We start from the raw sequence: 16528 nt of genomic DNA, 5'->3' as shown, positions 1-16528 counted from the left end.
GTTGATTCAATGTGAGAATGAGGTAGGAAAGCTGTTGTTTGTGACGGAAATCCCGGAGCTCCTACTGGAGGACCCTAGTGAAGCCAAAGAGAGTCTCGCCTTACAGGAGACATCCATGGCAGAGCCGCTGTGTGCTGATGGGAGCCCTGGACTCAAATCAGTGCTGTCCTCTGGCAGAAGTCTGAACAACAGCTGTGATGCAGGAGAAAAACCGATGGTCACCTTCAAAGAGAACATCAAGCCCCGGGAGATGAACAGAGAACAAGGGCGCATCTACCCCCCAAAGGACTTAGCGAGGGAGAGACGGGACTTTAGCAAAGGAATAGTAGCAAATAAGAATGATGGGAAGAAAGAAAACAATAAAAGAAAGAATGAGACTAAGAAATGTGGCTTGGATAAGATGCAGGAAGCAGGAAAGCAGAATGTGGCAGTTCAGGTAAGCCTTTAGCTCAGAGGGACACTCTGTCTGAGACTGTGCCATGTTGTGTCAGGGCAGTCACTGCTTGTGTAGAGTGTGGCAGAGCTGAGGTCTCACTGTGGACCCTACAGCTAATGCTCAAAAATATAAAACAATTCTACCTCAAAGACCAGGCGATGGTGATCTTTGGATCTCTTTGCTTTTCCTTGATGCTATCCCAAAAAGAGAGGGAGGGGGAAAAGAGAGTGTAATGAAAGGTGATTTTGCTGTAACTGTCTTAAAAAACAGATCTCTACCAATTTCACAAATTATTCAGGCCACCAAGGCAGTTCATGTGGCCAGGTCGTAGTCATGCTCTCTCCATTCTGGGGTCTGTTGTGAAAGAACTCTGCATTTTCAGTTCAGTTGACTCGTGCACATTCAACAAACTGAACATGTCACAAAAGTATCAGATTGTATATATGTGGAGTAGGATCCTCTGTACTGTGGGTGCAGTCAGGCGTCTCTTTGTAAAGGAAGGAAAGCCACTCTGCTCTTAAATCGTTGATATGTGTTCAGGCACTTGCTCAAAATGGTTTGTTTTCACATCAGCTTCTCTTTTACTGGTTTTATTTTTTAGGGGCATGCTTTTTTATCTATTTCTTTGAGCATTATGTACAAAATATATCAAGTAAACAATGAATTTGCTGGTCTGACTTCCACTGAGTCATAGTAAATGAGGGGTAGAGTTTCAGGGCTGATCTGATCTGTACCTAGACAATCTCAGTTCTTCCCTGATGATGACTGGAACCGTTCAATGATAGTGATGGAGATTTCTATTATTTCCCTAGAGAAAGTGTGTTAGTTCTTCACTGGTCTTGCAAGTGGAAATTATTTCCTAATACACTCTGTGTCCCTTGCCTCTGTATAAGCCCATTACTGCTGCCCAGGACAGATCTGCAGAATAACTCTTCCTCTTTGCAGCTGTTCCAAAGGCCTGTGCAATTGAGGTCCTTTCCTTAGGCTAGACTAACTATCTCTTTCAGTCTTTCCAGCTTGTGTTATTTAGGAGCCTTGGATTATTCTCCTTGTTTTCTTCCTGATGACTTGTTGTTAAACATCATGGTTATGAAATGGAATGTCTGAACTGGCAGCATTATTCAGTTGGTTTTGCAGGGGAGCCATACCATGAGATACAAAGGGTTTCTGTAAAGGCTACAGAAACCAGGGGACAATCATTTCTGAGTTGTAGAACACGATTCTGGTATCTGAAAACCAGCATAGGTGTGTTAGAATAGTAAGTTTTATTTATTTATCAAATACATCTGGAATGCGGTTGCGGGTCTGAGCATAACTGAGCATTTGATCTTTGTGCCCCTGTCTTGCAAAATAAGGACTTCAGGTGGATAAAAACCTAGCAGATCTCAGTATTGTGTGTAGCTTTTTGAATAGGGACGATAGCTTATTTATCAGAAATTTGCTTGACTTAGTCTTAAGATGCAACAAACCCAGCTGTAGCGGAATCTTCTCTGATGATGTTGGTCATTGTTTGTCTCTTCTTGAATAGAAATTAATTTTGACTTTTTAACTCTATCAGCTGTATTTATGGCAACAAGTCCAGTGAAATGCCTTTTGTTTTGTATAATTTGGTGGACTTGCTTATCCAGACCTGCTCCAGAATAGAGGGAGTGCTTGCTTCCCCCCACACTGAGAAACCAGTGTAGGTTTCATAGAAGTTGGTGGACTGTGTTCTGCTTTGGCACTCCTGGCAGTTTCAGGCTTTATCTCCTACATAGTTCGTTGCCTTCAAAAGCTTAAATACTGTAGTTCCTACTTGACAAAAATGTGAAGAATGTGGTAAAGAAGTGATAAGTCCTGCTTTGCATGGGAAACTTGCATGCTCAGGCAGGATGTGATCTGGGTTGAAGCTCTGCTCTCCAGGGAAGATAATGTTAGGTGCCAAGGAAGTTCAATGAAGACTCATTCAAAGTGTAGCATACTCTTACAAGGTCCCTGTGATAAAATGGTGCCTCTCTCAAGTAGTGTGTAGGAACACTTAGGGCTGTTGTGGAGGTAAATATTTGGTAGCATTGACACTTCTGAGGTGATATCAAGTAGAAGCAAGGAAGAAACTGAAATTTGTCTTGATTAATCAGTTTCAGTGATTTAGGTTTTTACAAAGTTAACTGTAAAACATGCAGGGTGCCTTTGGAAGCCGTCCTCTGGAAATGTGTTATAGCATCCTTGAGTTTTTGATGAACAGAGCTCGAGTTTTAAAATACCGTGGCAGGAAGAGTGTCTTTCAATCCTCCAGAATTTCTGTAAAAGAATGCACAGTTCTTGATATGGGTTATAAAAATGTTTGGCTTATTGTGGAGGAAAAAGGGACAGCACAATGTAAGTTAAATATGCTGAATGTGATGGAGGGCAAAAAGATGTGGCATGAGCAAGGGCCCGCATTATTCGTGGTGTTTAGCATCAGCCAGAACCTTAAGGTGGAGTTCCCTCCAGACTTTTTCTAGTGGGAAATGAAAAATCCGCCCAAACCTCCCAGTTTACAAATGCAGAAAGAACCCTACCGTCCCATAATTTCTATATGGGGAAATTAAATTTGAAAAAGAACTTAAGAAAGGATTTGAATGCATCTATCCCTTTACTATTGTAATTTGGCAGAAAACAACTGTAACTCCTTTCAACTCAGCAGCACTAAATGTCTAAATAAACCCCCCACTGTTTTGGTTTGTTTGGTTTGGATTTTTTTTTAATTTGGTCCCTAATACAACCCTTTCTTTCACTCACCTTTGAGGCTTGGTGTCAGGTCTGCTCCTAGGCCCTTTCTGTATTGCCCAGGTTCCTTGCTTGCTGTCTTTTTCCTGCCTGCTCCATCTTGCATTCCAGGCAGTTCTGCCGAGCTGAACAGAAAGGGAAAGTAGTCTTCCCCTCTGTCTTCCTCCCCAGGAAGACCCAGACCGCGGCAGACTCAGAATCAGGTAAACATTACATTACATTCTTCTCTCTGCCTTTAACTGGTGCAGCTCTTTTAACAGAACACCTCGCAGTTACACAGTAAACTGAATGAGGTGAAGCACTTCTGCTGTTTGTCTTATATGCTCTGGGTCAAAAGAATTCCCTAGTGTGGAGGAGTTTGTGCATATACATCACCATATGGATTAGGCTGAGAGAACTCCCCAGGAAGAATGTGGCAGTGTTTGATTTTAAGGTGGTGCAGGTAAGTAGCATGACTTAGGTTGAAGCAGTGCCCTAGGAGAAGCATAGTAGCATCTGCACTTTCCGTTTTTAAACACTGCAGGTGAGCGGCATGGTAAGTTCCTTGAATGGTGAGATACTATGTCTGCTTCTCACTCTCATGCTAGAGAAGGAGCTTCTTGCATCTCTGAGTAAATATCCTTGAGTGCTTTTGTGAGGCGAGACGTGCCTGAGGACATGCAGGGTAACCTGCCTGAGGTCACTGAGGAGGGTTCCTGTGTTCCAAACTTCTCCCAGTTACTTAGGGAAAAGAAAATAACCACTCAGACAATCTGAGAGCTTAATTTTTGGCTTGAGACATGATATGGTTAATGTGGAAATTTAGGAAAAGTTATTTAATTTCTTCATACTTTCTTTTGCATCAGGTGAAATCCCAGACGGAGATGAGGAAGACTCCGGTGTCAGAAGCCAGGAAAACACCTGTAACTCAGACTCCAAGTCAGGCCAGCAGTTCCCAGTTCATCCCTATTCATCACCCAGGAGCTTTCCCTCCCCTTCCTAGCCGGCCAGGTAATTTGCATCGTTCATTTGAAGTGTCATTTATTGTTGACTGTGAAGAAAATCCTGTAATAGTGGTTGGTGCAGCCTCTGAAGGCAGGGGCTCCGTTAATGAACATGGATTTTCCTGTTGAACATATTATCAAGTAGTAAAGAAGGGACATAGCAGAAGTGAAACGAGATAAGTAAGATTCCTTATGCTTTGGAATTGAGGTCTGTCATGAAATCTGCCACCTGCCTTCTGGTTTAGTGGTTGTGAGATCAAGGAACTTCACACTAGGCTCTTCCTGTAGGTAGTCTGAACATAACAAAGCTTTCTGCTAGCACTGCTTCTGAAGCATTCCCGGTGCTTCAGACTCCATTGCAAAAGATCAATCACAATGCTTGCTTTAAAACTCACTTTTTGTAGTGGTGCTCATGTTTGAAGCTGTAATTTGTGTGGTCTTACTTGCTTCTGTTGCTGCACTGCATGTCCCATTTTGCTGTGGAGTCTGCCTGTCATACCTTGCTATCCATGTTTGCTCATGGAATAACTGGAAGCTGGTATCTTCCCTGCACCTGTTACATGGAACTCTCAATATAAGACAGAGGGGCATCTTCCCTGTCTCAAAGTCAGCATAAAATCTGGCCTGTGAGACACAGAATTAAAGCTTGCCTTCCAAACCTGGCTTGTCGGTGTGAATTACAGGGAAGGAATTGATCTTACGGATATGAGGATTTGTTTGGTTACCATCTGTCTCTCTCTAAATTGATCCAGAGACTGGTGGTCCTCTGGGAGGAGGCAGTACACTTACTGTATTGATTGCTTCTGTTTGTTCTTGCAGAAGTTCAGTCCCTGAAAATGTGTTTGAAGGGGAGGAAACTTTGGGGGTAAAGCATCAAAAACCCCAGAGCAAGGAAGGAAAAAGGTAGTGAGGGTCAAAAAAAGCAGGGAGATTGGGGGACAGGGGACACAGGGACGTGGAAACATATGACCCTCAGATACTGCCATGGCTAACCACTATCAGTGCCTGGAATATTGCAAGAAAACTCCAGATTCAGAACAAACTCTGAATCCCTGTGTGATCACAGCCATGCACATGCCAAGGTGAGGAAGGACATTATGGTGCATGTGTGCAAACTGGTGCCTCCTTTCTAAATGAACAGCATAGGAAGAGAAACCCCACTGTAAGTTTTCTGGAGGGAGCTATCTGCTCTGCCAAACTGTGATTAAAGGTGAATTTTTTATCTTTTCCAGGATTTCCTCCTCCAACCTATGTTGTCCCCCCTCCTGTGGCTTTCTCCATGAGCACGGGGTATACCTTCCCGGGTGGTGTTTCTGTCCCAGGAACCTTCCTCCAGCCCACAGCTCATTCGCCTGCAGGAAACCAGGTGCAAGGTGGGAAACAGTCCCACATTCCTTACAGCCAGCAGCGGCCCTCTGGACCAGGGCCAATGACCCAGGGACCTCAGCAAACACCACCTCCTTCCCAGCAACCCCTCTCATCTTTACCAGCTCAGGCAACAGCACAGTCCACAAGCCAGTTACAGGTCCAAGCTCTGGCCCAGCAGCAGCAGCACCAGTCCCCCACGAAAGCTGTGCAAGGCCTGGGGAAGAGCCCGCCACACCACTCCGGATTCCAGCAGGTAAACTTGGCCTGTGCTACATGCTGGGCTTTATTTAAAAATAAATGGCCAACATTCAAGACTGTCTTCCTGGATTACCTTTCAAAATTGTCGTTAAAGACTTTATTTTTTGATTGTGAACTTCTGGGCAAATTTGAAAATGAGCTGAAGTTTGGTGGGTGTGAACATATGATGCTGTAACTGAAAGGAAGGTATGTACTGGAATGGAATGTCTTTTCTGTCATCTGTTTGCTGTGTGTTTCTGATACAGACAAGGTATGGAGTTGGTATGTCTGTCTCAGGCCTTTCCAGTTTTCTTGTGTGAGTGATGAGGACTGAGTGTGAACCTCCACCTGCACTCTCCTTTTGGCTAACTGGTTGCAGTGTCAGTTCCCTTACGTCTCTTAGTTCTTTGATCACCTTGTGCTGGAGAAAATCTCCCTTCTGGCAAATCTGGACCCAATAGTGAGACCTTCCTGGTGTTCTGGGCAGCAAAATGCTGGCTCAGTACCTTACTAAAGGTTTAGTTTGTAGGCTTTTGGGTTGTAAGGTACTGGATTAGAGTAAGGATTATACTTGGCTGTTGGTTTAAAGCTTGACTAAAGAGTATTAGATGCCTATGGAAATTGCTTTTGTCACTAACACAGACATTCCACAAACATTCAGATTTGCTGTCACCCATGAGCCAGGCTGACAGCTTGGATGGAGTTAGGCATTCAGGTAACATGAATTGTTCCTCCCCACTGGTGAAGTCCTGTGTCTCTGCCTCAGTATCCACAGACAGACTCATCGAAGCAGCTCTGGAACCCCCCTCAAGTCCAAGGCTCCCTGGGGAAGATCATGCCTGTAAAGCAGCCCTATTACCTGCAGGCCCAGGACCCTCTCAAGCTCTTTGAACAGTCATTACAGCCTCCTGTGATGCAACAGCAACCGCTGGAGAAAAAAATGAAGCCTTTCCCAATGGAGCCATATAACCAGAACCCCTCAGAAGTCAAGGTGCCAGAATATTACTGGGACTCTTCCTACGGCATGACTGACAACAGGGTGATGACCCAGCAGTCAAACATGGACCGCAGGGGGAAGCGGCAGGGAGTCTTCTGCTCTGAGCAGGATGCTGTCTCCAGGATGACCTTTGAGGTAAGATCTGTGCTGCAAGTGGGGAAAACCAAAGCTCTGGTATTGCCGGCAACTCTTGGTGTTTCCCTGTTTCAAGAATGCCCTGTGGTCCCAAGTAGGTCAATGTGAGCTTGTTTAGAAGAGACCTGAGTGTCAGTGCCTGGGGTTCCAGCACAAAGGGATGAATCCCCCATTTCAGTAGGCTGTGTGTGGGATCAGTCTCGAAGATTTGGTTTCAAGTAGATGTACGTCTTGTTCAGTGTGGATGTGACATCCATCTCTGCACTGTGTCTGCCAGGTCAAGAAACGTGGCAGCTGATAGTTTTGGAGAAAATTCTTGTCTGGCAACTGATGAAAACCATAAAAGCCACCCAAATAATTGCAGTTGAATTATTACGCTTTAGGTGAACTCCTAACACTGCTATAGTGAATTCAATGGCTGAGGCTGCAATAGGTTGAGCAATCAAGGATGGTAGCAGCAGTCTTGTCTTGGATTTTTTGTTTGTTTGTTCTTCCTGAAAATCCCATGACGCTGACGGAGCTCCCAGTTGCAGTAATGGAATACTTTACTTCTATTCATGCGGTCGTGCTTCATGTTGCTGTTTATAAACCCACCAACATCTGCTATTTATTAACAGCCCTGGAGTTGTCTGTGAGTGCTTTCGGTGATGTTTATAAGGAGGCTTAAACAGAGGCCTTTTAAACCTTTGGTGGGGTGTGCCTCTGTAAATGCACTCAGGACATGGTGATGGTCAGCTGAGGTCACTTGGCTCATCCTTCCGAGAGAAAAGCCAGGCAATGTACAGGAGTCTGCCCCTACCCTGATGTCAGGTTGTGGTTTTTAGATGGAGACAGGGTCAAAGCCTCATCCTCATTCCTAAAATGGAAACCTTGCCGAAGTGCCAGCACATTGAGCTACAGAGAGAAGCTGTGCCCTGTGATGCTTGTGCTTTAAGCATCCCTCACGTAAGTCAAGATGCCCAGTCTGACAAGCACTTTGCAGATTTTACTGGCCCAGGGGGCTGGTAAGCTGTGCATTGGCATAGCAGCCATCACCAGTGGAAATAAGTCTCATGGGATTGAAACTCCACAAGTAGGAAAAAGAAGAAGATGCAAACATAATTCTACTTGAAACCTAAATTACTCAGAGATCAGCTGTAGAAGAATGATTGTTTGCTGTTCTTGCACGTGGAAACAGGTTCAGTATGTAGCATGGATGCAAGGGGAAGCATACGCTCCACTTATTAAAGCTCTCTGCTGTCACTTTGATGCGTGCTGCTCTCCCTGTGCGCATTTGGCCATATGGCTGGTGGTCGTTTCTGCTCAGAGTTCTCTCTGTGTGTCTCAGCACCATTCTCACCTCACCCTCTGCATGCTGCCTTCTGCCTTCCTCTTGCTGTTCTCTCTCCTGCTCTGGCTTAGCCTCACTGTCTCTGGCTGTTCTTTCTGCCTTCTGTTGTCTCACTGTGCTCATTTCTGTCACTAGGACCCCAAGAGCTCCCCTCTGCTTCCTCCGGACCTGTTAAAGAGTCTGGCTGCCTTGGAGGAGGAGGAAGAGCTGATTTTCTCTAATCCTCCTGATCTTTACCCAGCTCTGCTGGGGCCTCTCGCCTCTCTTCCTGGACGAAGCCTCTTTGTATGTATTTGATGTAATACTGCTGCTTCTCACTCTTAACTGGCATCTCTTTCTTCTGTGAAATTATAAGAAATGTGAAATTCCTTTCTCTCCCCCATCCCTCCTGTCCACTTCCCTGCCTCACCTTTGAGCTAGTTTTCACTGAGGCCTATGATATGACTTGCCTCATCCAAGCCTGCTAATTTGTTCAGGAATCAGAAGAACTGGGATTTTTGTAAGTACAGTCCACAGGAGAGGTGTTGATGCATCATGATGCATCATTTTAATGCACTAGCTCTTCTGCAGTTTTATGGGCTTAGTACTAAAGGGCAGAGGGTGCACTGATTGGGCTGTGGGGGTCATCAAAACAAGGGTGTAGTGACAGGACAAGGGGGAATGGCTTCAAACTGACAGAGAATAGGTTTAGATGAGATACTAGGAAGAAATTCTTCCCTGTGAGGATGGTGAGAAACTGTGGCTGCCCCATCCCTGGGAAGTGTCCAAGGCCAGGTTGAATCGAGCTTGGAGCAACCTGGGATAGTGGAAGGTGTCCGTGGGCAGTGGGGTGGAATGAGATGAGTTTTAATATCCCTTCCAACCTAGGCTATTCCACAGTTCTGTGACATGATTCTGTGATTATAATCTGCATATAAAAATTCCATAGAGGCAGGGGGATGCTCCCCTATTCAATGTAGAAGAGATTGAAAAAAGAGAAAGATGGCTTTGGAAGAAAATAGCAATTAACTGGATAAATACACAGTAACTCATACAGAAATATAGTCATTTTTGACAGGGTTTTTTTTTTTTCCTATATTTTTTATATTAAAACTGTCCTAGTTCACTAGCTGGGGGGGGTCTCAGAGCTGTTGAGTTTTTAAATTGCCTCTGAAAGTGCAGCGTGCCTTTCTATTATGGCTACAAACACAGTCATTAAATCATACTCATTCAGATTAGTAGCCGTAACAAAGAATTATTTGTGACTACTCAAAATCTCTGATTAAGTCTCTTCCTCAGTTATTTTACCTGCCATTCCAAGGAGCCAGTTGCAAAATAGACACTCATTTCTCTCTCATTAGATAACTTTGCTAAGAAATTAATTGCTGCTTCAGCAGCTTCCTTTGAAGCTCCTACTGTTGTGTCTGCTGACAAATGGAAGGAGATCCTTTGCTGTGCGAGCCGTGTAAATATGCAGAGTGGGAATTTTGTCTGTGTTTTAAAACATGCTTTCAAAGTAATGAGCTGTCACTTTGAAAATCTAACAAGCTAGGGACCACTTGCCAAGAAAATAAGGCTGTTTGTCTTAAGTTTACAGGATGAAAGCAGAGATACTCCACATAATGTGACTGTGTTAAAAACAGAGGGATGCTAGTTCAGGTTTTTCTTGTTTGAAAAATAAATTTTAAAACACCTGACATGCTGAGCTGGTGAGAGTGCAAGAAGGGGTTTATTTGTAACAAGACTACAGCTTTTATTTTGGTTCACACACGTTTTTACTTATGGTTTTACTAATTCTATGGCTTGGTGATCCACATCCTAAATTTGGTGATGGTCATTGTCTACCAGCCAAGCTTGATATTTTTTCTTTGGTTTCTGTGTCAGTGTTAGCTATTTCTTCTCTGAAAAGGCTCGTTTCAGAGAGAGTTTTTCACTCCTTAATCATAGTAAGAACCGAACAGAAAGACAAGAAATATTTCATGCTGGAAATAACAGCTGTGTGAGAGGGAGGTGGCATAGGTGATGGAAAAAAGGTCATGGTCCATAATATCTTTACATGGAAGTAAAAAGTCATGGGGAGTTTTGAAAGCTTTCTTTTAAGCGTTTGGGTTGGGGTTTTTTTCCTTCCTCTCTACACGTAATTTATAATGGAAGTGAGAGAGTGCTAAATGACGCTTGGACTATTACACCTAATTTAAAAAGCACTTAGCTGCTCTTGCTGTCTAAGAGCATCTCTACAGCAGGGATGCTCTCAGAACTGAAAAAATATTCTGTCAGAAGCCACATACAAGAGTCTAACCTTGTCTGAAGGAGTCTTCTGGTCACTGGGAGGGATCCTGTCTCACTTGTACAAGCTTTTCTCACTTGTACGAGGTTTTACACAACCATAAGGTATTTTTGGCAGGAGTCTCCCCTTTAGATGTATCAGAATATTAGACTTTGCATTTGAAAACCTGTTCTGGCAGTGGGGTTTGTCTCGAGACTCTCAGCTGTCATGTTTGCTGATTTATAGGTTATTAATTACAGGTAGTAGGAAAACTACTGATTTTTTGCACTTGTTAGCTTGCCTCTCCTGTCCTCCAAGATGCTGGAGCTAAAATGCAAGACAAGTTGTAAATGTGACCAAAACCTCTTTGGCAGTTTCTGTTAACATACTTTTCCTCATGGTCCCTACACTGAGCACTAATTGCTCTTTTCCCCTTTTTGGTTTCTGAAGAAGTCCCTGCTGGAAAAACCATCAGAATTGATGTCTCAGTCATCATCTTTCCTGTCCCTCAGTGGCTTTTCTCTAAATCAGGTAAGTGAGAACCAGAGTCCAATACCTTTTGCTGTTTCAGCTTGTTGTGGTTAAGCCAGCAGAAAACCTGAAAGAAATCCACATGGATGCATAATTTCAGTCTGTATCAACCTTAATCTTTGCCTTTATCAATTTTCTTCCCAAATTAATCTTGGCTGTATCACTACAGATGTACTCTTGAGTCTTGCTGCATTCACGGGCCCTTTGCTCTCAGTGAATTCATGGAATTGACTGAAAAGGTGCATCTCAGGGTACTGTGGTGTGTAGGTTTTTATTTCCAGAGCAATGAATTACCTGTTCTCTTCCAGAGAATTGAGCAGGGTCTTTATACAACTTTTCTGAGTACTGTGAATCTGAAGATTTTGTGAAAACTTTGCAGTCCAGCCGGGAGAAATCTGTCCTGATTCAGAATGTGATGGACTTAATGTTAAATGGTCAGAAAAGATGGGGCTGGGAAGTGAAAAAGGAATAAGAAAATATTTTGAACTACAGTTGTTTCCTTTGTACAGTCTCAGTGTTTGAAATAAATCTAACACCTAAGCTCTTATATTGTTTGGTTTCTTTCAGGAAAGATACCCGAACAACAGCATGTTCAATGAGGTATATGGAAAAAACATGAATACCAGCACAAAAACAGAAGTCACCCCTTCAGCTGCCCATCAGGAGACTTCACTCTATTCTCTCTTTGAAGGGACTCCGTGGTCTCCATCCCTTCCAGCCAGCTCAGGTAATCCTGGTATGGCATTTCTTGTATCTAGTGATGTAAGAGGATTTGAGTTAATTCTAAACCAACTGCAAGTTGTATGTAACTGGAAATTAAATAAAACCCCCAAACTTGCTTGACAAGGTCTCTGAAGGTTTCTGTTTTACTTTATATATCCTCAGAAATACGAGGGGATTCTGTAATTAATATATTGTAAGAACCTGGATTTTAATTTAAGTAGTTGAGCAGGATAAATATTGTAAGAGGTGTTAAATCCTGAAATCTCTTTAACTCGGTTTCCTGGACAGCCATTTGGGAGTAGTGCTTTAACTCAGATGTCCGTATACTTTGTGTGTTGCTTTTTTTGGAAAAAGCAGGAGGAGCTGGACTTCATAATGTAAATATTTGAAAAAGAAACTGTGTGAGTGAAGAGTGGAGGAAAATACAACAGTAGTGGGTTTTGTTGGGTTTGGTTTTTTACTGTTAAGCAGCCCATAAGGCAAACCAGCTTCTTCGTTAGTAATTATCTTAAAGGCATAAACCATAATTGTTATGTCATGATTTTAATTTCACTAAAAATCCAGAAGAGTATGAGAGAGGAATTAGTTGAGAAATGAGTGGATTTGAAGTAATATCTGGGCTGGATGAGATGTTTGGTAGAACTTCTGCAACCAGCCAGGAAAAGCTGTTGTGGGTGAAATGGAGGGAGTTGCAAAGTGCTTTTATTCTAGCAGGATTTTTGGCTCACATGGCTTCAATTTCCTCTCCCTTCACCTCATCATTTGTTTCGTCCTACCTGTGGACAGGCTGCTTCATGCTCCCTCTCCTCTTTTGCTCACTCTTGGGTTCTGGTCTGAATTGCTTTAAGACTCACATAAGTGTGAAACATTCCCAGACTTGGGAATTGAAGTTGTAAACTTGCAAACTCCTCAAGGTCTAATCTAGTTTTTCAATTGGTTTGTCAAGCTTCGAGATGATTACTCATTTAGTTTGAGACAAGTTCTTCAAGAGACATGGGGAAAACTGGCTTTGCCTAGCCAGCCCTCATGAGGTTTCCTGGTTTTTGTTTTTCTGGTAAGCATTAAACACAGTCATTCTGTTCTTGTAAATTTTTCGCTCAGAATTTAGGCATTCACATTACAGTCATGTAATGGAGGGAATAAAAACTGACCTTCAGCATTGTAGCAAACTGGGTGATGGCAGAATTCACAGCAGCACTAAGAAATTCAAAACTGGGAGGCTCCTGCTGTCTCTGCTGACCTTTTTTCCCTCTTGCCTTATAATCCCTAGATCATTCAACACCAGCCAGCCAGTCTCCTCACTCCTCCAACCCCAGCAGCTTGCCAAGCTCCCCTCCAACCCATAACCACAATTCTGTTCCTTTCTCCAACTTTGGACCCATTGGGACTCCAGACAGCAGAGACCGGAGAGTCACAGACCGCTGGAAAACAGATAAGCCAGGCAAGTGCTGGGCTCCAGGTTAGCACGGAGGTGTCAGACACCATCATCTGATGATGTTTGTTTTGCACTGGTTTTGCCATGTTGCTTTGAACTTGTCTTTCTGCCATTTTAGCAATGGGAGGGTTTGGTCTGGACTATCTCCCAGCAACGTCGTCCTCTTCAGAGAGCAGCTGGCACCAGTCCAGCGCTCCTAGTGGTACCTGGACAGCCCAAGGCCCTCCTGCCATGGAGGACTCCTCAGCTGTGCTTATGGAGAGCCTGAAGGTGGGTTTGGCTGGGGCTGTGCTCAGGGACGAGTCTGCAGGCTGGATGATCAACTGATGGGTGTTAGCTTGTTGGAAGTGTCAGAGTTCAGTGCCAGAAGCCCGAAGTTTTTCCTGCAGATTCACTTACACAGGCAGTGTGGGAGGTGTCACCAGTGCAGGAAGATGTCACAAATTTCCAGTTCTTGCTGGTTTTGAGTATTTTGTGGAACAAGCCCAGGCTGGCAGAACTGGAAGAAATTCTAGCATTAGCTTTGACTAGTCTAAAATTAGTAATAGTTAATGTGGTATGAATTTTTGTAGTAATGAAGGTTCTGGAGGAGGATAAGTTTCTTCCAGGGAGTCTCTTTTTAGAAGGTCTTCTTTGAAGCCTGGTTAACTTTTGTGATAAGCCAGGTATGAGTGATAAAGAGGGAGAATATTAGAACATGGTGTCGCTTTCCCATCTGGCAGAGGGGCTGTGTAATGCAAAGAGGTGCTAATGTTGGCTGTTTGTTTTTAGTCCATCTGGTCCAGTTCTATGATGCACCCTGGCCCCTCGGCCCTGGAGCAGCTGTTGATGCAGCAGAAGCAGAAGCAGCAGCGCGGACAAGGCACCATGAACCCGCCGCATTGAGACAGAGGAAGCAACCCTTACTACGAAGGCTCCATAAACCATGGCATGTTGGGTCTGCGGGACTGGCACACACAGTCCTGTGCAGGTGGCAGCCCTCTTTTCTGTTCCTTGCTGTCAGGAGGGCGTAAGAGCTCCACCAACCCACTGAGTGTGCACAAAACGTCTGCAGTGCAAGCAAACAACATCAGGAACTCTCCCATCCCCGGGCCCTTTGGAGGGAGAGAGGAACTGCTGTTTGGCTCACTCAGTAACCCGATATCACCGCCTCTCACCTTCTCCATCGTGCATGTCCCCAGCCACATGGGAAGTAAAAGCTGAGAGCAAAGGGCAGATGGGAGAAGCCAATGAGAACTTCTCAATCCTTTTCCTCTCTTTGGGGGAGATACAATAGGAATCCATTAATGATTGCTTCGCTGACTGAGAATGTAGTTGAAATTACTCCTAAACATCTTTATTACTGTCTCAGTAGTAAGATCACACTGAATTCTTCCATACACAGATGTGCTTCATAGTCAGTGTGTAGCAATGAGAGCCCCAGTTGCTGCTCTAGTCACAGTGGGTGGTGGCGAGGTGGGGCTCTTGTGTCCTGGACTAGCAAAGGAGTTTCATGAAAGAGAGTCTGGCACTTAGCACCACTTCACCCAGAGGGTGGACTAGAGACTCCAGCATGAAATGCCCTTCTCTCCGTAGGTGTTTGAGCTGTAAGGGGTGATATGGGGCATCGCAGCACTGCTGAAAAGCAAGTTAACTGCTATGGGGTTTTAAATTAACGTGTGATTCCTGTACATTTTACTGTAGCATAGTGGCTAGCCCCACAAAGGGCAGGCTAGTCTGTGCATTCACAGCCTGACTCATTTTAATAGGTAGGTAGAAAGCTTTCAATGGGGTTATTTTTTTTGTTTTGCTTTTGGTTTTCTTTCCATCTTCCCATCTTCGCTGAACGCTCGTAGTTTCATTACCATGGCAGAAAATAATCAGGGGTCCAGCAGGGCTGGGTGAATCCGACAGCCAGCCTGGACAGCGTGGGGCATCCGCATGCCCAGTGAGGCACAGGTCAGCTCTGCAGAAACCTGTCCCAGCTGCAGCCCCAGGCTTTCAGTGCCAGAAACAAATCTAAGGCACCCATGGACACACAGAAACAGCACAGTGCTGTTTATAGATGAAAAGGTGCAGAAGGGAAAAGGAAAAAACGTTTTATTTGCTATTTATTAGGGGGATTGAAGACTGGAAGCTTTGTTAAAGAAAAGGACAGCGTTTTTGTTAGGTTTCCCAGGGAAGTTACAGAAGCAGTCTCAATGTCCATTTGCTGTTTTTAGCAGTAGGGGTTTGTGTGATGATTCAGGATCTCTGGGCTGGAATTCAGCTGCAGAGCAAAGCACATGCAGGAGCCGAAGTGACACTGGAGTCTGGGCAGACCCAGAGAATACAAAAAGGGAAGGTGGAGGACACCCAGTACCCTCAGGGGTACGAGCAGCTCCCCACAAGCTCCACCTTAGCAACATCACTGTTCTGTGTTGCATTTCAAAGCTGTATTTCCTTTAACAAGTCCAAAAAGTGAAGTTCTCATCTGATGGTAATCCAGCCCACCCTGTGTGTCCCCTCCAGCCCTCCTGGTGTGTGTCCAAGCTGTGCGCCCAGGCAGCTGCGACATTCCCGTGTTTGCGCCGTCACTGACTCTTGCACCCCCGACGAGCTAACCAGGAACACCATCTCACTCCCGGCTGTGCCAGGTCCCAGCTGCACCGTTCCACTTGTGCATGAGCGCCCGGCCTCGGGAATGCATCTGACCCCACCTGCCCTCCAGCACCTGGGGGGAGCAGGGGAAGGGGCCCCCAACAGAAACTGGTTTGTGTTGTAAGCTTTTTTTGTGTTTTCTGTCTGTCCGTGCAAGAACTGCAGCTGCTGAAATCAGCTTTGCCTTTAATTAAACCATGTTCTCTCCATCCGTGTCTGTGTGTAGCATTTATTTCCTGTGTGACTTGGCTTCATGCAGTTAAAAATGCATTACTTTTCTGTAGAAGCCAGAAAAAGGTTTGAAGTTGGTTTTTTTTCCCTTTTTTTTTTTTTTTTTTAAATTTGGAAGAGACCTAAATAAATCACAGTGGTTCTGGCTTGGGCTTGGTATGGATAATTCAGTTGTGGTTTTGTGCTGCCTGTGTAGTGTGTTTTACATACTGAACTAAAAATGTAGGATGGGGCAGCTTGAAAAGCTCCTCCCTAGTTGCAGAATCATCCTGGTCCAGCATGTGCAGGGGGAGGAGGACAGAGAGCCTTCTGCCAATGACCTGCCTGCAGATGAGGATGTTCACTGTTTCCATGCTTCCAGGTTTGTCACAGAACACTCCAGAGATGTTCTGGTTTTGAAATGACAGGTGTTTATTGTCTCCAGAATAAGTTCCTTTAAAAATAAATGTCCTTAGCACCTTTGGAGCAAAGCTCTGGGATTCCAGGCTGTGTCTTTCTAAGGTACTGTCT

The 16528-nt window shown here is 44.4% G+C and overlaps 1 protein-coding gene across 4 annotated transcripts in view; it reads left to right on the top strand.

Annotated features, from left to right (window-relative positions):
- SMG7 (SMG7 nonsense mediated mRNA decay factor) overlaps positions 1–16163 on the top strand; it is a 53223-nt gene extending 37060 nt beyond the window's left edge. For 2 of the 4 annotated variants that reach the window (XM_032117806.1, XM_032117805.1), the window contains exons 14-23: positions 1–436; positions 4030–4174; positions 5400–5788; positions 6539–6904; positions 8370–8519; positions 10930–11010; positions 11578–11737; positions 13004–13174; positions 13287–13438; positions 13940–16163. In XM_032117806.1, the coding sequence (XP_031973697.1) occupies positions 1–436; positions 4030–4174; positions 5400–5788; positions 6539–6904; positions 8370–8519; positions 10930–11010; positions 11578–11737; positions 13004–13174; positions 13287–13438; positions 13940–14053 (2164 nt within the window). In that variant the 3' untranslated portion in view covers positions 14054–16163. The remainder of the gene's footprint in view (positions 437–4029; positions 4175–5399; positions 5789–6538; positions 6905–8369; positions 8520–10929; positions 11011–11577; positions 11738–13003; positions 13175–13286; positions 13439–13939) is intronic. The other 2 variants (XM_032117807.1, XM_032117808.1) reach the window with 2 other exon arrangements.
- The last annotated feature ends 365 nt before the right edge of the window (positions 16164–16528 follow it).

This window comes from Corvus moneduloides, chromosome 9, assembly GCF_009650955.1.
Source record: "Corvus moneduloides isolate bCorMon1 chromosome 9, bCorMon1.pri, whole genome shotgun sequence".
NCBI lineage: Eukaryota > Metazoa > Chordata > Aves > Passeriformes > Corvidae > Corvus > Corvus moneduloides.
Note: the sequence above shows the minus strand (reverse complement) of the source record. Positions and strands in the feature narration are given on the sequence as shown.